Source organism: Podarcis muralis, chromosome 1 (genome assembly GCF_964188315.1).
Source record: "Podarcis muralis chromosome 1, rPodMur119.hap1.1, whole genome shotgun sequence".
Classification (NCBI taxonomy): domain Eukaryota; kingdom Metazoa; phylum Chordata; class Lepidosauria; order Squamata; family Lacertidae; genus Podarcis; species Podarcis muralis.
In genome coordinates this window covers 28,083,405-28,105,083 of record NC_135655.1, presented here as the reverse complement: position 1 = coordinate 28,105,083, position 21,679 = coordinate 28,083,405, and the positions used below count along the sequence as shown (strand labels likewise).

The window sequence follows — 21,679 nt, the reverse complement described above, 5'->3', positions numbered from 1 at the left end:
CGGAACACCACATAGCATTACATCCCTCCTGCTTTTGGGAAGGTACATTGAAGTTTGGTTTAAGCTGCTGTGGTTCAATACTCCTCTTTCCTCTGTCAGGGTGCCTTGAACAACAGACAGATTAATCCTCCCCTTCTTTTTCTTCCTCCTTTTTTTTTTGCAGTCCCTTCTTATTTAGATTTCCTTGTCTTCCTTGCTCTAAACAGAAAAGAGTACCTTTCGGACACCAGAAAGCCTGACATCCCTGCCCCCACTTTCCATTGTCTTCTGAATGCTTAGGGCTCAGAACGAAAAATTATCCAATACTTGACACGCAATGTGATCCAGAAGCGGGTGGCTTTTCTTTTCCAGCAGTAATGAACTACTGAATCTGTTCTGCAATTGTAGTGCCCAAAGGCTAATTCCAGCTTGCGGTGCACCCCTCCCCCCCCTCTCTTTTAAAACAACACTTGATACAAGACTTGCTTGATGCACAGATGGAGTGCAGAAACGAAGGCTGATTTACTTCCCCGTTTTTAACTTGTGTGGCTAGTTATTTAATCTCTTGTCTGCTGTGGTAATGATTGAGTGGCTGATTTTGTTACAGTAGGTAGCCCCATTGTGAACCCTACTTAATGATATAATTTGGCAGCAAGTGTGGTTTCCATTTTTACGTCCAGCAGGGATCACATACGCAGGAAATGTAAGGGGTGGGAGTTTTTCAGAGGATGGAGTGATAGTTCCTTTGTTGTTGTTAACTCAGGTTGATGTGGTGAATGAAGGTCATGCTGGTTAATGACTGGCTTCCAGTTAATCAGGATCCTGGGCTTATAAGAGATAATTTGTTCCCATGATGAGACCTCTTGCAGTGACTGCCTTCCTTAAAGAGAAATGTGAATGACAGGAATTCTGCCCTTGGTATTTCTCTTGGCTGCTCTGTTGAGGGGCTGGAGAAATGGGGAATGGTTTGCTTGTTTTTTTCTCCCAGAAGAAGAGCTCTGCTGGGTCAGAGCAAGGGTCTCTCTAATTCACCATGTTGCCCCCAATCCAGATGCCTTAGGTCTACTTACAAGCAAGGCATGAAGGTAACAGCCCTAGTGTTCAGGGGTTTACTGCCTCCCAACATGGAGGTTCATTTTAGCTATTAGAGGAAGTACTTTGTCAGACAGTGACATTAACTTAGTAAAGCTCAGTTGGACAAATTCCTAGAGATAAAACTACCAATAGTCCTTGTGATTTTAAATTGGATCAGAGCCACAATATCTCTGAATGCCAGTGGGAAACCAGTGGGAGAGAGCTTCTGCACTTATGTCCTGCTTGTGGGCTTTGCAGAAGGATCCTTTGGGGCACTGTGGGAAACAGGACACTGGACTTGAGGATGGGGGAAAATTCCTTTGGTTTGCATTTTAATGTGAGCCTCTGTAAGTCCTACTTTCTGAACCAGTGCATGGTTGCAAATGCATCTCTCTTTTGGAATTTGCACTTCTTCAAATTTTGCAGTTTAGTTCCCCCACCCAAAAATGTGCCAAAAAAGCATACATTAAGGGGAAAGTGTTATGACTAAATAATATTTTAAAAATGCATTTCATTGGGGAAATTACTTGCACACACACACACACACACACACACACACACACACACACACACCTCTCTTAGGGAAAAGTGCTTAGATATATTAGGAAACATTCAATATGGACTCCTGCTCCAACTTGCCATGTAATTTGTATGTCTACAGAGCTTTGGGATGACAATAGCTTAGGTTCCAGTTCTAGTCCTACTAACATGTTAAGTTTAATTTTAATTTGAAACGGGTCCCAAATATTTTCCCAGTTTTGTCATGCCACCTGAGCATTCCAGATGCCCCATTCTCCTTACAATCAAAAAATTGAAATCATGTCATCGTTATAAGTAATTATGGCATTATGATAAGCAAGATCTAGTCTCTTAATTTACTAGAGTAGAAAATTAATGCATGGAAGGAACACTGATATTCCTGGATGTAGATAATTTAACATGGCTAAATTATCAACAGCAAAGGATGCTCAAGATAAAATCTAAAACTACTGTACATCTTTAGGTAAAAGGGGCTAAATCACAGAACTATCAAGTTGGAGAGGACCTGTAGTCTAATGCAGGATTAGATCATCTCAACAGATAGCTCACAGCTTGTGCATAGTTAAACTACAGAACTCACTCCCACAAAAGGCAGTGATGACTACCAGTCTAGACGGCTTTAAAAGCAAATTGGACAAATTCATGGAGGAGAGAGCTATTGATGGCTACTAGTCATGATGACTATACCCTTTCTCCACAATTAGAGGCAGAAATGCTTCTTAATACCAGTTGTTGGAAACCACAGGAGGAGAGAGTGCTCTTGTGCTTGTATCCTCCATGAGGGTTTCACAGAGGAATCTGGTTGGCCACTGCGAGAACAGAATGCTGGACTAGATGGGCCATTGGCCTGATCTAGCAGGCTCTTATTAGGTTCTTATGAGAGCCCAGAATTACTGTTTCTGGTACCTAGTTCCATTGACAAATTGCTCTTTTGCTTAAGAAGTTCAGCCAAAATCTACCCTCCTGTAACTTAAGGCTGTTAAATCTAGCTCAGGTATTTGAAGGCCATTTTCACATCCCCTCTGAGTCTACTGTTCTCTAAGCTAGACAATTCTTTCAAATTTTCATCATGTTGTTTGCCATACCACTGTGATCTTCACTCCCCTCCTTGAAGTTTGTCTTTATCCTTTGTTAAGTTTGGTGACCAGAACTAAATGCACTACTTCAGATGAAGCCTGACTAGTGCAGAATAAACTATTACACGGCATGACTTGGAAACTCTTTCCATTAATGTAGCCAAAAATCACCTTAGCCTGCTAACATATCAGTGGCATCACTTATTTGTTGCCATTTTTCAATGGTTGTTTTTTTAAAAAGTGACATAAAGGGGGAGCCAGCCTTTGTATAACAACTCCCACGAATCTTCCTTCCATTGAAAAGCAGCATTTCATCACATTCTGAATAGACTTGCTGTCAGATGGATGAGGAGCATAAGCTCATTGATGTTACTTGCTTTTAAAATGATGCATAGGCTGCAGCACAGAAAGAAAGGTAGGAAGAAGCTGCAATGAAGTCAAAACCAAAATCAGCAAAGTAGTTTGGTAGTGGAGGGGAGCAGAATTTCCACCAAGTGCCATCTTCTAAAGGGAAGTTTTGGAGTTTCTTGTTCAGGTAAAACTTACGGGGGAAGGAAAAGGAAAACAAAGTCGATATGACGGACGTGTAGGATTAGGAGAGAGCCAGGACACCATGTTGGAACAGGTCATTTCCTACTTGCAACCTCCAACCTCTCTGCACATTGCCACCGACTGGCCCTTGTGCTTCTACACCTAACAGCACAATACAGAATTCCTAAGGTTGGGGGTGTGGCAGTGTGCGTTTGCTTTCTCATCCCCACATTTCCATCAAGCATTGCTTAGAGTGATACATTTAAGATGTCATGTCTCAATTACCTACTTTGGTTTCAGAGAAATGAACATTAAGATCCGTATCCAGATACGCATGGTGTTTATAGGATATACATGATGGAATGGAATGCTCAGGTGGCATGGCACAACCAAGGGAATATTTGGGCCCAGTTTCTAAGTAACATTAAATGTAACATGTGGGTGCTTAGTAGGACTAGACTTAGTAGAACTGCAACCAAATATGTCACAATATTCTGGAAGGGGAAAGGGAGACACCCCTCCTCCTCCCACCTGCCTGATTTTGGCGATCCGTCCTTCACTCACCTACCTATCTGATTGTAGCACTCCCTGCTCGCCCCATCTCTGCACTCCTTTGCTTACCCCACCCACCTGTTCTCCTCACCTCCTACCTTCAGCTTCCACCTCTGTCTCCTCCACCTCAGCAGACATATTTCCGGAAAACAGCTTCTGGAATTGCTGCGATGGGAGGAGGAGGAAGAGTAGTGACGCAAAGGAGCAAGGTAGGTTTGCACCCGTCTATGGGTCCCACGCTCTGGTGTGGCCAGAGTGAAGGAGCCAAAATGGGGTGGCTTCGGCCAATCCGGGATGACCCACTTAAACCGGGACACTTGGAGGTGTGGAACCTATGCTATTTTCATTCCAAAGCATGGTAAAAATCCAAATTCAAAGGCAAGTCAGGGCAAGAATCAGGGGTTTAGAGAACCTTTTCTAAGAGAATATAAGCCCCATTTTTTAAAAAAGAATGTGAGGCAGCCATCAGGAACATATTGTGGCACAGTTTCTCTGACTGAGGGAGGGCAATATTTATAGGCCTTTCTCTTTTCCATTCACACTAAAAATGAGAACTCCATCATTCACTGGATGTGTTATTTATAATTTCATAAAGCTGTTCTGTGGCAGGGTTTATTTTATCTTGTGCTTAATGCCCATCAAATCATGGCACAGCGAGTGAGTGAGGTAGTCGAAAAGGGACTGTTCTCTGTGGAAGATTTCAGAGACAGCCATTTTATGTGGAACAGAGGGTCAAAGGATATGGATATGGAGCATAAATTCCAACTTTGGGCTGTCAGAAAAGGGAAGAGGGTATGTAATTGTCCTGACCACATCTCGCCATGCTATTCAGAATTTCCTTGCCATGCCCATGATGTATAGTAATGAACACAGATGCAGGACCCTCACCAAAAGCAAGATTGATGAAACCCTTCGAGTGAATAATTAGAAGGTGGTGATTACAGAAACAATAATTCATTAGAGGCAGTTCTGTGAAACTGAGGGAATTTGAAGGTAAATATGTCCATAAATCCTCAAGGTTAGATGCAGACATTTCAGCTTCCTCCTGCTCTAGTTTGATACCAAGTCAATTTCAATAAACACAATGGCAAAGCAGAGGGAGAATAAAAATAATATTATAAATGTGGCAAAAGCTCTTTTAGAGGACAAATGAAAAGTATTTTGTCTAGGGGCATATTTTATTGGCATTTACTATAATACCTGCCTTTAGTTTTACAACCATTAACACAGGACTGAGTAATTCCAGCGCTGAGATTTAAAGAAAAATTGAATATAAATATTTCAGAATTGGATGCATTGTCATACCATACTCAACCTGCTATGTATGTAGACATATAAGGCCTACCAGTGAAAACAAAAAAGAAATGAAGTTACTGGTTCTTACGAATAATGGTCTTTTAGCTTGCAAGCCTGGATGAGCTACCTCATGTATTGGTCTGACCCCAGATCCACTTCTCTACTCACTTGTCTCCCACACCTACATAGTTCCTTCTTCTTCTAGGCACGTAGGAAGCTGCCTTATATATAGTCAGAACATTGGTCCATCTAGCTCATTATTGTCTACACTGTGGCTCTCTAGAGCTTCAGACAGAGGACATTCCCAGCCCAACAGGGATTGCTCTAGGAACCTTAGGCAAGCAAAGCAGATGTTCTACCACTGAGCTATGGCCTTCCCCTAGTTTCTCCTATTTTTCTGTATCCATCTGATCTTAGCCTATGTCCTTCTATCCCCTTTTCCCTATCCTCTACCATCTCTGGGTGTCTCTCACTGACTTCCCAGAGTCTCTGGACTCAGCTACATTAGTACAAAAAACCACTAGCATTTTAAATGTGTTATAAACATTTAACACCAGATGGCACTGTAGAGCACAAAACTTTTCTATGCTGTTTTACATAAGGGTTTTTTTCTTTTGTTAAAAAGATTTAATTTATGACTTATTTATAGTGTTTTTCCCCCTGTGTGTAGATCCACCCTCTGTTTCCCCCTTGATGACAACCATATTTCACCATATTTCTTGCTTTGCTCCTCCTGACAGCTAAGCAAATTTGGTTCCCTAACAGAGTATTCCATTCCTACCCATAGGTTCCTCATTTAGGCATTGGTCAGATTGCCCCTATCAAAACCTTTCATTCATCAACACTCTGTTTTAAAACCTTGCCCCAACATTCTTCATGTGCCAAGCCATTCTACCACTTAGGTTGTTAAATTCTTTTAGCTATGCATCTGTTCTAGTCTCCCAATTTGATGTCTCCATAATTCCAAGTCCACTTGATTTTCCCGGTGATTAATCAGAAAATAATTTATCAGTATACACACAGAGACAAGATAAAATACAATATATGCTTTACCTCATAGGTTGTAATTTAGCTGGTGAGAACACAGAAAGATTATAGGGGATAGAGAGATAGATAGATAGATAGATAGATAGATAGATAGATAGATAGATGATAGATAGATAGATGATAGATAGATAGATTAGATAGATTAGATAGATTAGATAGATTAGATAGATAGATGATAGATAGATAGATAGACATAATTCTGTATGCATAATTAAAAACATAGAAGACGGAGATCACTGCAGCTAGCCTTCATCTTTCTTCCTGCATGATAAGTATTTGCAGATTCTGAAAACTGTTCTGAAAAGAGCAAGCATGGTATCTCAAGCTGGCCACTTCAAAATTGGTTCTTTCCAGTGTATTGGTTTCTTCCAGTTCAGGAATTCTTATTACAGAGACCACACACCTTTGATGCCTGCAGGAGCGAAAGAGGAAAGAGAAAAGAATTCCATGTGCGAGCTCTGAGTTCGTGTTGCTGAGGGCAGGGTAATTTGGTAGCCTTGTGCAAGAGCCATATAGCCTGTGTCCAGAGGCTTCCACAGAATCTCCCTAATGGTCTCCATTAGTAATTCTACTAATTGCAGCAATTACATGAAGGAGTTGCTGCTGGGGAGAGATGCCATTACACTTCTCCTTAACACACTGTGGTACATGCTGCTCGTTAATTAGAGCAGCCGCAAAAAAAAAAAAAAAAAAAAAAAAAAGGATTATCAGCTGGAAAGTGTAAGGAACATGTGCTGCAATTCACTGGGGCCACAGATGCTCTTAATGTGGCTTCAGCTTTTCTGAGCCAGATCTTCGACCCTACCTGCTGTGCTCTGACCATTCCGTTAACATTGCACAGGAATCCATTCTTGTGAATTTAGCTGGGCTGAGTGTTTGGCTTTATGTGGATGTATCTGGAAGGCAATTTTCTGCCTGGCCTATTTAACATGGTGGCACACCTGCCCTGTTCAGTGTACACTCCGTGGCCAGGGCAGCTGTCTACCAACTCTATCTGGTATGCCAGCTAAGAACCTTTCTCCCTAGCCACTGTCTTGCCAGTGGGGTACATGCTCTGGTTATCTCCCACTTGGACTGCTGCACTGCCCTGTACGTGGGGCCACCAATTAATTCCAAATGCAGCTGCCTGACTGGTGGCTGGGAGCAGCTGCTGGGACCACATAACACTGGTCCTAAAATATCTGCATTGGCTCCCAGTACGTTTCCTAGCACAATTCAAAATGTTGGTATTGTCCTTTAAAGCCCTACATGACTTTGGGCCTATATACCTGAAGGAGCATCTCCATCTGCATTGTTTAGCCCGGATACTGAGGTCCAGCGCTGAATGCCTTCTGGTGGTTCTCTCACTGTGAGAAGTGAAATTACAGAGAACCAGGCAGAAGGGCTTTGCAGTAGTTGCACCCATCCTGTGGAATGTCCTCCTGCCAGATGTCAAAAAGTTAAACAACTATACAATTTATTGTAGACATCTAAAGGCAGCCCTGTTTTGGGAAGTTTTTGATGTTTGATGCTGCATTTTGTTGGAAGCCACCCAGAGCGGCTGGGGCAACCAAGTCAGGTGGGTGGGATATAAGAAATTATTATTATTATTATTATTATTATTATTATTATTATTATTATTATTATTAACAGAAGCTTAACTGCACATGGCCAAACTATAGAAACATGGGAATCTGCCTTGTGCAAAGTCAGGCTATTGTCCACCTAGTCCATCTAGTTCAGTGATGCCAACACAGGCTGGCAGCAGCTTTCCAGGATTTCAGTCTTATTGGGAGATGCCAAAGATTGAACCTGGGACCTTCTGCATGCAAACCAGATGCTCTACCACTGAGCTACAGCCCTTGCCCAACATGGGAGCAGGGAACCTTTGCCCTCCACTATGGTTCCTATTCAAATCACGCCTGTCCCCAACCTGCAGTTTGCTCCAATCTACAGCCCCAAAGGTCCAGGTCTGGGGTCTGGGGCAGACTGACTATTTTAGAAAAAAAGATCATGTACTCACAGGCAAACCACATGATTAACATGCACGTAGTTAGGCCCACCGTCAACATTTTTATCAGACCAGAAGGATTAGCTGCGCAAAAGATTCATTCTGGCAGTGTCTTGATAATAGGATTATATCGTATCTATATTACTTGCAACTAAATTTTTATTCTATAGAATATGTGCATTTTACCTAAATGTACCTAGTAACAGAAATTTATGTCCTAATAGCATAGTACATATGGCAGTTCTACGGAACATAAATGCTGCATATACAGGGCCAAACTTTTATTTGTCAACAAAAAATCTGCAACCATCCCTACTGTTTCCCCAAGCAGTGTTGCTGATGTCACTGAAATTCTGTAATATGGGGATATTAATACTGACCAAACTTAAAGGGTTGTCACAATGGTTTCTGAAATACTTTGAATACTCCAGAAGCACTTCAGAAGCATTAAATATTATAAATTTAAATGGGAGACGTTGTGTGGCACCACAGTATTTTTTTTATAAAAACAACTGGTAGAATGTGCATGTGTGTGTTAAGGTAAATAATGGCAACAATTAAAAGGCATATGAGGCTAGGCATGTGCCATGACAAAACCTCTGTGGCAAAGCCAAGTTGAGTTGGCAATAATTCTCTATAGCTCAATACTTGCTGTTGATGGCACACCTTCTCTGTTGCTTGTGGTTATGCTTAGTAGGGGGAATGTGGGTGGCTCTGTCATCTAAACCACTGAGCCTCTTGGGCTTACTGATCGGAAGGTTGGCAGTTCGATTCCCCACAACAGAGTGAGCTCCCGTTGCTCTGTCCCAGCTCCTGCCAACCTAGCAGTTCGAAAGCATGCCAGAGCAAGTAGATAAATAGGTACCACTGCGGCGGGAAGGTAAACGATGTTTTCGTGCACTCTGGTTTCCATCACAGTGTTCCATTGCGCCAGAAGCGGTTTAGTCATGCTGGCGGCATGACCCGGAAAGCTGTCTGTGGACAAACGCCAGCTGCCTTGGCCTGAAAGCGAGATGAGCGCTGCAACCCCGTAGTCACCTTTGACTGGACTTAACCGTCCAGGGGTCCTTTACCTTTCTTTACCAATGCTTAGTAGTTATGTTCAATTGTATTCCTGTTTGCAGATTCATCTACTTGGGAGTGCCATTCTTTTTGTCTGATCACCGGTTCTTTCTTTTTGTCTCCTTGTGCTTCTTTCACTTGTCAGACAACAGATGACCTCATTTCCTCAGACCATTCAGCGGAATGTTCTAACGATGACGAAGACCTCATTGAATGTGAGCAGAGTGTAGGTAAGACAGGTCAGTCTTCTATTCCGCCTGCTTTCTTATTTCATTTTGCAGTTAACAATGCCTACATATATATATGTGTGTGAATGTATACATATATATGTACGCCTATATATGTATATGTGATATATGTATATATGTGTAGAACTGTATATCCGATATAAACGCATAAAGCCAAGCATCCAATCCCATGGAGTTGGCAGGAGCAAGACACAAATATGTCATCATTTGGAGAAGCCATCTTCGAAGGAAAACAAACGTTCTGGAACCAGTACCTGCTCAGCTGGTCACCAACCATTGTGCTACACATTTGTAGTGGGGTTTTTTGAACAGGCCCTGGTGGGGAGAAGGCATTTATTCTGGCATGTTAAAAGTTTGGACTACTGACTAAAAAGAAGAAGAAAACCCAGCATGCAGCTATTGTCATATCTGTCATTGAATTCTTCTTGATGGATGTGAAAATATGCCGTGAAAGTTCCATGTGCCCATGGGATTTTGAATGTGGCTAACATGGCGGTGTACCCACTCTATTTACCCAAACAATTTGAGGACTAAAGCATAGTCATTCCAAAATACTAAGCTGTGCCATGTTACCTGCAGCAGCGATGCTTCAAAATGTATCCACTGAACGGTCAAAACTTAGGGTGGCAATTTGAAACCGACTCGATTTCTCCCTTCGACCCTAGATACATTTTGATGGTTTGATGGCTTTTCTTCTGGTGGGATAGATATGACAGTATTAATATCCAGCAGGCAACTGCAGTCTATTTTATTTTTAACGAATTCTTCCAAGTATTTATTTTGATTTTATTTCAAAGCTTGCCATGAGTTAAGCATTTCTATAATAGAGAACAGAATTTCATTGAATTTCTGTGTACAAAATTGATTTTTATGAGAATCTGTCCTAAAAGTGAAACACGTAGACGAGCTTATTACTTTTGTTTTATTTTTGTTTCCTTTCCTTTTAAAAAGGGGGTGATTTTATTATTTTGAAAAGGCTAATTTTTTTATAGAAAAAAATTCTAAAATCCAAACATCAGATGGTTATGTTCATAGTACCCTGAAGTGTTTCAGATTAATACAATAATAATAATAAAAGCCACCCAAGGCTAGTGCTTTCACATTTCTCTTCCACCCCTCATATTCTGCTTGCATTTTAGGGGTAGGACTTGCTCTGGCAGTAATGAGAACCACTGTGGCTTTGCATGTACCTGGGAAGTTCCATGATAAACTTAGAGGAACATAACGTTATGAATTGAAGACTAAGTTGATACACAGTTCAGTCTAAGAAAATGGCAGAGTTGCTTTCTTCCATCAAATGTTATTGAAGCTCTTTAAGCCAAAGGTTTTGGCCTGCTTAACTACTGATATCAACATAAACGTTCTTGCAGCAGCCACTGCTGATGGATAAAATATTGCGTGTTGAGTCCCACAGGCCACCCCCCAAAAATTCACACATCACACTTCAATTTTTGTTTAAGGTTTTTGGCATAATTTTTGGCCACAACTTTATTTAAATACAAAAAATGTGAGTGGTTGCTTAGGCATTGGTTTGACTATCTGTCCTTGCCCCCAAGGACAGAGCTGGCACTTCCGGACACCGGCGGAAGCCAGCGTGGGAAACAAGTATTGGGGAGAAGTGAGGCTGGGAATCAGTCCAACACTTCTCACCCTCATGTTCCGGTGGGGCTTGCACGGCCCAAGTCCGACTCCGGGGACAAGGACGAAATAATGGCAAGCCCCTGGATTCCTTTAACGGAATTCGCTTTCCGCATCATTTGGAGGGATAGGCACTTACCCCTCCAAGAACCAATTTAACCAATGCCTAACCGCCAACCTTACAAGTTGTGACGATTTGCTACGCAGTAGGCAAAAACCAAATGGCACCAGCCAATCAGCCAAATGGCAAAATTCCTACCAGGCCCCCGCTCAAAGGCGAACGACCCCATGACAGGCATAGCAAGGTCAAGTAACCACGGAACCACCCTATAAAAGGGAGGGGGGCGGGTGATCCGATGCAAAACGGCCAAGAGATCGTCCCATCGTCTGGCTCCTGAATTAATAGTCTCTGACCCCTCCTCCGAATTGGCAACACTCAAAAATCCCCAGCAACCCAATTAACCCTTTACAGGTTTGGGTTCCATCAAATTTGCCTAGTCATGACACAGTGGCCTGTTCCCCCAACCGCAACACGTGCTCTCTGTTAGGGAGAACACGCTTTATCAAAATATATCCATTCGATGGCTGCATTCGCACTTGACACCAAGCCAAACTATGGCTTAACATGAACGAGTGAACATGTTGGCTGCTGAGGAGGAAATTGCACTTCCTCAGGCTGTTTAGCTCAGCACGGTGTGGTTTGACTTAGCCCAGGATAGTGGTTAAAGTCTTTCCGCCTCAGTGGTGGAAAATGACTTTATGCTGTGAAGTGATCCAAGCATTTGTTTTTTATCATCATCATCAACAACAACCACACTCCTGGGTTTGGATGGCATGCTAAGCCAAGCCTAGGCTTAGCTACCACCCTGTACTGAGCTAAAAGGCCCAGAGGGGAGCAAAGCAGTTGTGAACTCCTCTCTGGGAACCAGCACATTCATGGAGTCCCACTAAGCCATACTTTGGGTTAACAAGATGCAAATCAAGCCATTGTCATGGGGCAAGTACAAAAGAACTTCTATTAACTATTTCCTTCTCCTACCCCATGACTCTTCCCCCCAACGTTTTCTAATCCTCCCATTGTAGTCATATTCAGTCCACAAACATGTTGCAGAGCCAGCAGATGGGAAGGAGACAAGAATGGCTGTTCAAAACCACCCACCCCCAACTTTGTGCTCTGTTTACAAGCACAAAGCAGTTACTACAGGGTTGTAGTGGTAGAGTCACAGATGATGGAGCCAAGGCATGATAATCTTGCGCTAACCACAGAAACACGAAAACCCAGCTGGGAATTAAACAGGCCACAACTTTATTGGTTACAGATGCCAGTAGGTTTTGGTAAAGGCATTGGGTGTGTATCCTGAATCAACCGGCCCATTTGCTGGTTGGTTATTTTGGCAGGGTTGATCAAGGTTAAGGATCACCATATGATGCACATCAAATCAGAGTGATGCCCCCATCAGGATCACCATTTAGGGGGTGCCATGCCCATCTGTACCCCATCTGGGGTGACAGGACAAATGCACCCCCACTGGGTCCCTTTAAGGGGATACCCTGATCCTTTGGAATGGAGGAGGGTACCCACCCCCATCCATTTAGACTAAGGATCCAGTCCAGTGCCTTATCTGCCATCAAGTTGTGACAGTCACTACGAGGTAGGCAAAAACCCCAAATGGGTCTAATTATCTGGAAGCAAAATCCTCCCTGGCCCCAAATAGGGCAGCCAAATCCTTCCATAGCAAGGTCCTCTGCTGGGGTTACCCACTCAACCTTGGGCAGCCCCATCACATAAAGATCAGGCCATGACTCTGGCTTTTCTTAATGGTTCCAACTGTAGGCAAGCCCAAGCATTCAGTGCAACAGGAGAAGGAGGAAGTGACACTCCTCCCCCAGTCGCACCAGAGCTGGGAAGAGGCCCTGATCCCCCACAACCACACCAAGCTGCAACCCTGCTCCCTGCCCCCCAAAAGTTGGTGATAAGCAATCTGTTTCATTTAGAAAGGGCTAAAAGCACCAGAGTTGGTATTCTAAATAGCAGTTAGGAATCATTGATTCAAATTCCTCTGCTAATCTTTTAGGACCTCATTAAACTCTCCTACCCAGTGCCTTTTTGCTGATTGCCAAGAAATTTGCATTTAAAACAGAAGCCTTTCTTCCCCTTTATCAATATGCTCCTCTTATCCATCGCCTGCAGAGTTGTTGTGAAGGCAATATCACAGCCACTTCCATGGTGATGAATTGCAGTGGCACAGAACCTTGAGATGTGGCATCAGTGAATGAAGCAGGCTGCTACAAAATGAAAAATGCCTCTTCATCCATAAAGATGCCGTTTGGAAACATAGGGGTCGTGCCATAGAACCACAGAACTGAAAGGAACATCAAATGAGACCAGGCTTTACCGCCAATGTGTGTTTTGCTTTGCTCAACTACTCCCAAGTTGATGAAGTGTCTCCTTTCACTCTTTTTCTGTCTTAAATGCTATAAATTTGTTAGCACTTTGGTCCGCCCATCCCCATCGTTCTCCTTTTAGGGCAAATGCACTCAGATCCCTCAAGCCATCTCCCTCAGTTTCACAGCAATGGGTCAGTGTGTCTTGTTGTTAACCAGAAGGTTGGTGTTTTGAGCCCACCCAGGCATGGTGGCGGGCAGGATTTCTGCATTGCAGGGGGAGTTGGACTAGATGCCCCTTGGGGTCCCTTCCAACTCTATGATTCTCTGCAAAGCAAGTGCTCTGCCAATGAGCTGTGGTCCCTTCTCTTCTGCTTTGAGACCCATGAGTTCTAAGTGTGAAACAGCTCAAGAGATATGGGGGAGATTGGTTAGTTTCCCCATTGCATATTACACTGAAAACCCCAAAAGGAGAAACATAATTTAGCTGCCTTCCCATGCACACTTACCTCACAGTAAGTTTTCTAGTGAACACTGTTGAATTTATGTGCATAGAATTGCAGGTGTTAGGACCGCATCTGATGTTGCCCTTACTGCTGTAGGAGTTTGGGCAGCAAAGCCTCATTCCCAGGTGGCTCAGGAGCAAACAGCTGGATAAACCAACCTTCCAGCCACTTCCTATGACCCTCTTCACTGATTGTCAGTAAATCTGCATTTAACATAGAAGGCATCCTCTTCCTTTATTGTTCAGCTTCTCTTATCCATTATCCCTGGATGACTTAAGGGACAGCAGTTATTTCTTGAGGCAAAAACCAATGGGTTAAAAATGCAATGTAGTGTAGAGAAGTCCTGTGGTCCTAGTCCACTTTGCTGTCTTCAAAAAAATAAGCAGACAATTCACCCAATTATGAAATTTCATTGTCTGAGGGAGGAAAAAATCCTTGTGACAGCTGCCCATGAGCTTTTAGAATGATCCTTGAGTTTCCGAATTCATTTTATCTGCATCCAAAAATCATTATACCATCTCTTTTAATACCAAAATGAGAAACGGCCCTACCTAGCCATTTCGGCTTCATCCCAACTGTGCTAGACATCTGCTTGATCGCAGGTAGCTGGTGGCTGGCAACACTATGCAATCCAGGTGGACTTGTTACCTCTGGGTGGCTCCCAGCTAAGCCCTGTGTTACATTTCTGAGATCAAAGCAGAGGTAAAATGCAATGCGAGAGGCCTTTGTGTTGGGCTGCGTGATACGTAAATGGAGGGACTTTTTCATTTCCTCTCCCAGTACACAGACAGAAATTGACTGCATAATCCTATGCATATTTACTCAGAAGTAAGTCTCACAGTGTTCAGTAGAGCTCATGTCTCATGTAAGTGTGCATCAGAATGCAGCCTTAAATATAGAAGTACTAATTGACTGTGTTTCAATTCACCCAAGGGTAAGTTTGTACAGACTGTTGACCTGCTCCAAAACCTATGCACTGAGATGTGCAAACTTTCCTGCATGCCCAGGCTCTCCCATTCATTTCAGGGCTTGAAGGAATGCCTTCCCTTGGATGTGAAGTGATTTGGGAAGCAAATAGTGCAGTAGAATGGTAGCAGTGAGAGGCAGGAACGCTTCTGAATATGAGTTGCTGGAGACCACAGAAGGAGAGAGTGCTCTTATGCTCAGAGTGCTGCTTGAGGGCCTGGTGGGCCACTGTCAGAACAGGATGCTGGACTAGATGGGCCATTGACCTGATCCAACAGGCTTTTCTGATGTTCTTAAGCACCATGTGCATCCAGAGCCTCTTTGGACTCACCTAGGCTTCCTTTTGTGCCACATTTCAAAGCACAGGTCTGAATTTTAAAACACTGTGTCTGAGTGTCAGTCCATCCCCACCCCCACCCCACTTTTTACCACTGAATCAGAGCAAATGGCAATCCACATAAAACCCAAATTGCTATTTGTTCCTATTCAGTGTTAAAGAGCAGGTTTTGCTGGGGGAAAGGGATAGGCAAAAAAAAGGGGGGGCTGGGATGCAGAGTTTTAAAACATGGTGTCGTGCCTAGAAAGCGTGGGGCAAAAGGTAATTGTGGATGAGTTATTTGGTAATTTTCAGATTAACACAGATAAGCGAAAAAAACGGAATAAAACTGCAGCCTGGTGTCCTTACGGTATTCACCAAAACAAGAAGACAGAAACAAAATCTAGTATAACATTACTCCTTAGCTATGGTTTTAAGCCTTCTTTTTGCCCCCAGTGTTTACGCAGCTCATGTATGCTGACTTTAGTTTTATCATCCTGACAGCAATCCCTGCCTGCATTTTGTTTGTTTGTTGCAGAACAAAAATGTCAGTATATTTTATTCTTCCAAGAAGCTTGATAAGGTGAAGCTGACACACCACAGAATAAAGCCAGCAGGCTTTTCCTAACAAGCGTCTGCATAGAGCAAAGCTCCACAGAAATAAGAAGGTCCAAAGTGTATTGCACTAAAACATGCCAGCAATAGTGCGAGTGCCAGGCCAAACATGTGTGAAATCAGAGGAATGCTAGGTACATCTGCAAGCCGCACATACAGATTTGCCCTTTTAAGAATTTGCAGGCCGCATAAGCAGCAAGCTTCTTCTGTCTATGGCCACTTGTCTCTGCTCAAACTCCAACGATGTACATAAGCCTGAGCTGAGGGCCAGAACTGCAAAGACAAGGGCTGCCTTGCAACAAAGACTGCTTGATGGGACCAGGGCCAGCCCCAAACCATTTTCTTTCTGCAGCAAAGGACAAGATAGTGTCCCCCAATTGCCATTCCATGTATAGAAGTGGATTGGACTGGCAGGTGAATCTAATTTCAGCACAGTCGTACCTCGGAAGTCGAACGAAATCCGTTTCAGAAGTCCATTCGACTTCCAAAACATTCAGAAACCAAAGTGCTGCTTCTGATTGGCTGCAGGAAGCTCCTGCAGCCAATCAGAAGCCACTGAAGCCCTATAGGACGTTCAGGTTCCAAATAATGTTTGAAAACCGGAACTCTCACAAACCAGTTTGCGGTGTTCGGGAGCCAAAACATCTGAGTACCAAGGCGTTTGGGATCCAAGGTACGACTCTGTTGGCTAGTTATGGGGTGTTGGACAGGCTACAGCTCTATATACATAAAGGTGCAAGCCTTGAGGCTCAGGAGGAACAGCCATGGGTCAGCAGGTTCTTCCCCCTGGTTTTGCCACCTGAAGAAGTCGCTTCACTCGGCCTAACGATAGGGCCGTCCCTGGATGGAACTTCCTAGTTACATGCATATTTTTTTCTTATGCCACACACACAAAAAAGAAAGAGCAAGTTTTACTGATTGTTCATGCAGATGCCTTATAAGGTCCCTCTTATTTTAATTTGTATGGTTTTTTTATGGTTTGATTTTAATGTACTGACCCTTCTCCTTTCTAAGCCCCAAAAGCCCCCTCAAGGATTTGATATCTATATGTACACTATGTACGATATATATATGTGTGTGTGTGTGTGTACATATATATATATATGTGTGTTATAGAATAATGAAAAACCAATTTTAGCAATAGCCCTCATCATCCAGTCACATGTTTACACAGAAATTCATGCCCTCATCTAATCCTGTCATCCACTAATGTGGAGAGATGCATGATATTGTTATTAATTAGTGTACAAAGCATGTCAAGGTTTCTTTTAGAGCATTCCCCCCCCCTTTAATTTATGTTAAGTATTTTTAATAATAATTTCATCCACAAGTTATCCTTGGGGAGGGCTGGGGCAGGGAGAAAAAATATATAGGTATATCTATCAATATAGTCATGGTTAACTCTGTGCTTATATTGGTAGATATACACACTGTATATATTTGAAGAACATTTTCTGTCGTTTCACCTCATCTTGTGCCGCATGAATTTTTGGTGGTTGACCGTTGCTTTTAATTAATTTATTATTTATTATTATTATTATTTATTATTATTATTATTTCAGTCATGGTGGCACCATGCTGCCATTTTTTTCTTTAATTTGAAATTCATTGCTGAAGTTTTATGTTTTATTTCTGGAGAATGTCCTATGAAATAAGAATTTGGTCCACTCAAGAAAGATATAGATCTGCAATCAAACAAAGGCAACAAAATCTTTTCTTGCCATCCTAAATGTTCCAAATTTTCCATATTGAAAAAAAAATTCACCCAAGAAAGTTGTGTACAAAAGAATGAAGATTCTTGCTCCACCTTCCCTTATTTTATTCTGCCTTATCCCCCTTCTTTCTCCCCTGCCCCTCTGCTTCTGTGGAGTGTCTTATTCTCTCCTTCTTGGTAGACATATTTTGCGTTTTTTTTTTCCAAAGTAAGAAATGTAACAATAGGGGGGAAGTCCCTGTAAAAACCCTCCTCCAGACCCCAACCCATTCCTCACATACAAACGGCTGATGGCATAAAAAGAATTTTATTGCAAGTGCAGAATATCTGTTGCATTGAATTTATTTCTTTTGGGGTCCGTGCAAGCACATTTTTGTGGCATGCAGTAGTTATTAGCTGACATAACTAACCATTTATGACCTCCATTGACTAATGCATGGGCTACAGTGACAACCATCTTGTTTCATCAGAGTGACGCATTCAGGCTAACCCAGCAATTCTATAGCGTACCTTTTGGGGAGCCGGGAGGGTAGCTGTTTAAGTTCTTAAACCATTTAATTTCTTATATAGTTGACTTTCTTATTGGATAATTTCTTCAAATACCATTGGCTACTTTAGCAGCCCCAGTGTTTATATTATTATTTTTTATGTTGATTTGTTAAGTCTTTTTGCTTCCCTCATTCCCTCCCCAGTCTCCTTGGGTAGCAATCTTCTGTCTTGTCTGTGTCCATCTGTCATGTTACTGTGTCTTGGAATCCATGGTTCTAGTGTCGTGTGATTCTGTTCTCTGTTCGTAAGATGTTCTAATTCCTCGTACTCTCTCACTTCCTCTCTCCTCCCACCTCCTTTTCCCCTGTCAATCTTTCCTAGAGGAAATTCCACAAAGGGGCAAAAACATCTAGCAATAGCTCTCGACACTAATTGCATTAGGAATCTCCAAACTATAGAGCAGCCTTTCCCAACCTAGTGCTCTCCAGGTATTGTGAGCCACAACTCCCGTCATTCCTGGCCATTGGCCATGTTGGCTTGGGCTGCTGCGAGTTGTAGTCCAAAAATCTGGGGGGAGGGCATGGGTTGGAGAAGGCTTATATTGAGAAATTTTATACCAGAGACAAATTTGCAAATGCTTTCTAAAAATAAATTTGGGTGGAATCAAACGCAGCTTGTCTGCTCACATAGCAGCTTTTGATCTAGTGGACTTATATGTTAATATGAGAGGAGGACAGGTATTTTTTCCTGACTCCTGTTGCAGGCCTCTGTGCTCCCCTCCCCAAAATTTGTTCCATGTGATTGGTAGACTTTCCAGAGCATCTTAGAAGTTGATGCAGAGGGCTGCAGAAGGAAAGAGAAATTGGAGAGAATCGCCTTCCTCTCCCTCAAATGGCATATGAACTGTATTAACTTCGTAATGACAAGGCAACTACTGTCCAAGGAAAAGAGTAAAATAGCATTGTCCAATGCCAGCCATCCTTAGCAAGAGCCCCAGCTCTGTGGCTATATTGTTTCTGTTTCAAACAAAACTCTAAACCTTTCCCTCTAGAAGTGCTGCAAGCAATGGACTTGCGTTTTAAGTGCAACCCACAGGATAGCTACAACTTCTTGTTTTAACTTCAACTCAGGGGTATACAGTTTATTCTTGTAATCAGAAATTCAGGTAGACATGACAGGAGATTGTTATTTATATAAAAAATCAGATAATCAGGATCTTTACACAGTTGGTGCTTAGTTTAGATAAAGTAGACTGTGTTCTTTAGTTTGTCTTTAAGGCAGAAAACAGTGAAAGGCTCCCCAGGTTGTTAGTCTGAAGTCATAGCAACTTTTTGGGGTTGTATTCAAGTAAGTCATACTCAGAGTAGACCCCTTTAAATCAATGGACTTAAGTTAGTCATAACTAGCTTAAGTCCACTGGTTTTGAAGGGTGTATGACTCAGCTGGGTAAAACCCATGCATGCAATCATACACATGTCTACTCTAGAGTAAGCTCTAGAGTTCAGTGGGGCTTACCTCTAAGTAGGCATGTCAGTGTTTGTGGGGAGTTTTCCTGTTGCAAAAAAGGAATAACAATCTTCTGCTACTTTAACAAGCTTTAATGCTATGTCTGCTGTGCATTTAATTTTGGTTTAAGAGTTTATTTAGTTTGAAATTAGTATCTTTTGCAAATTGTATTGTTGCTCAAAGGGACGTGCAAAACATTTTTAGAATTGCATTTGTTAGGGGTTTGAGGTATTAAAGGGTATTAGATATATTATAAATAAACATGAATACATGTTGAAATACATTTGGAATGCAGTTAGTCCTTCCACTGTATGAAGTAGATCTCATGTCAAGCCATTGAGGCTTACTATTGTCCAATCCTGTCTTCCTCAACAAGGTTAATGGAGCGTTTCTTTGAGAGTAAGGTGCTAATAAAAATTTCTGTGGGTTTTTCCATCATTCTTCAAGTGCCAATCCTTATTTAGAAGGTGTTAGCAGGCTTAAGGATGCCTCGATGTTCATGAAAGTACCCCCCTAAATAGGGGGAAGCCTAGAAAGAGGAGGGACCCAAAAACATCCCAATAGGGACTGAGCAGGCACAGAATGCTGAGTGTGGACGGAGAGTGGGAAATGTGTGTGTGTGTGTGTGTGTGTGTGTGTGTGTGTGTGTGTGTGTGTTGAACAGAGTTTTGCGACACTCCATATTACAAGGTTTTGTACTAATAAAAGGTCCCACTTGTATTAGTATAATACTGATGGTTACAGTCATCAGTATCTTTATATTGATTAGGAATGAATGGAGCTCTTCTCATCATACACAGCACCTCTGTCTCACAAGGTAGAGCAGGATCTCTGATTTCCTCCTGTGCCACATTGGCTTGGTTTGCAAGTCACACTAACTCAAACCACAGTTTAATCTGGATATGTGAGCTCACAGGTTCCCAGAGAAATTGCAGCACTCCCCTCCTCCCCTGTTGTTTTGCTCTTGCCCTGCACCGAGATAAGCCATAGTTTGGCTTAGCATGTCTTCTGACCCCAGGCTTGTGGTTTAGGTCTCTTCAGACTAACCACAAGCCGTAACCCATATTATGGGTTAGGTCATTACAGCACGGCAGCAAAATGGCCCGGGAAGGAAGAAAGCAGCTGCAATCACCTCCCCACAAGCCCGCATGCACGCATATTCATGCTACACCATGGTTTGTGCTTAACCAGACCATAGAATGCTGTTCTAGAGGGCCAGCTTTTCAGTGTTTTTGAAGGGCTCTAGTGGGAAGGAATAGGCCTCTTGCAATTCTTAGGATCTTTGCCTGGGCAATGCACTGTTGTCCCTCAATATCCGACTCCCATATAAACAGACATGACACATTACTTTGGATCAAATCAGGAAATGTCTTCATTGATTACAGATGTAAAAGTTTTTGCATAGACCAGTGATGGCCAAACCTGACACACACCCCCCCCACTGTTTGGGGACTACAGTTCCCATCATCCCTGACCACTGGGCCTGTTAGCTAGGGATGATGGGAGTTGTAGTCCCAAAACAGCGGGAGGGCCAAGTTTGGCCATCACTGGCATAGGCACTGGGTATAACCATTGACAACCAGCCCCTCTGCTGGGTGTATCCCTTATAGTGGTCAATCCGAAGAGGTCCTATGACCTACATTAAGTAGGAACCCCCACAAAGGGATTGCCTCCTTAAGGAGCGCTATGGCCCTAGCCACCAGCTGGGTGTCTGGACAGAAGCAACTCCCACCAGATTCATTCAACGGGATACCCCCAAAGTCTGGAGGGGCAGGCAGAGGCTACAACCTCCCCTCCAACAAAGACTAAGGCTTACCCAATGCTTAAACTACAAAGGTTGTGACAATGAGGAAGGCAAAACCAACAGACAGAGGCCATTAATCTGATAGAGAAATTCCTCCCCAGCCTCAAATATGGTGACCAACCAAGTCCATAGCAAGGTCAAGCATATAAAGCCAACATACAGGGAGGATGGGTAGAAGATCTGACAAGGAACTGCAATGCTAGGGCTGAGGCTGGTGGGAATATATACCTGAGGAGTGGACCCATTATTTCTATGTAGCTTCACCTATGTACGTTGTGTTTACAGATAAGCAGAAGTTTTTAAACTCCTGGCACAAGGAGATTTATAACAGCAGCTCTTCAGTTA

At 42.8% G+C, this 21,679-nt stretch overlaps 1 protein-coding gene across 24 annotated transcripts in view; it reads left to right on the top strand.

Moving 5' to 3' along the window:
- NRXN3 (neurexin 3) overlaps positions 1–21,679 on the top strand; it is a 1,192,693-nt gene that overhangs the window by 1,138,207 nt on the left and 32,807 nt on the right. For 17 of the 24 annotated variants that reach the window (XM_077925127.1, XM_077925120.1, XM_077925103.1 and 14 more), the window contains one exon: positions 9,293–9,386. In XM_077925127.1, coding sequence (XP_077781253.1) covers positions 9,293–9,386 — 94 coding nt within the window. The remainder of the gene's footprint in view (positions 1–9,292; positions 9,387–21,679) is intronic. The other 7 variants (XM_077925136.1, XM_077925126.1, XM_077925085.1 and 4 more) reach the window with 1 other exon arrangement.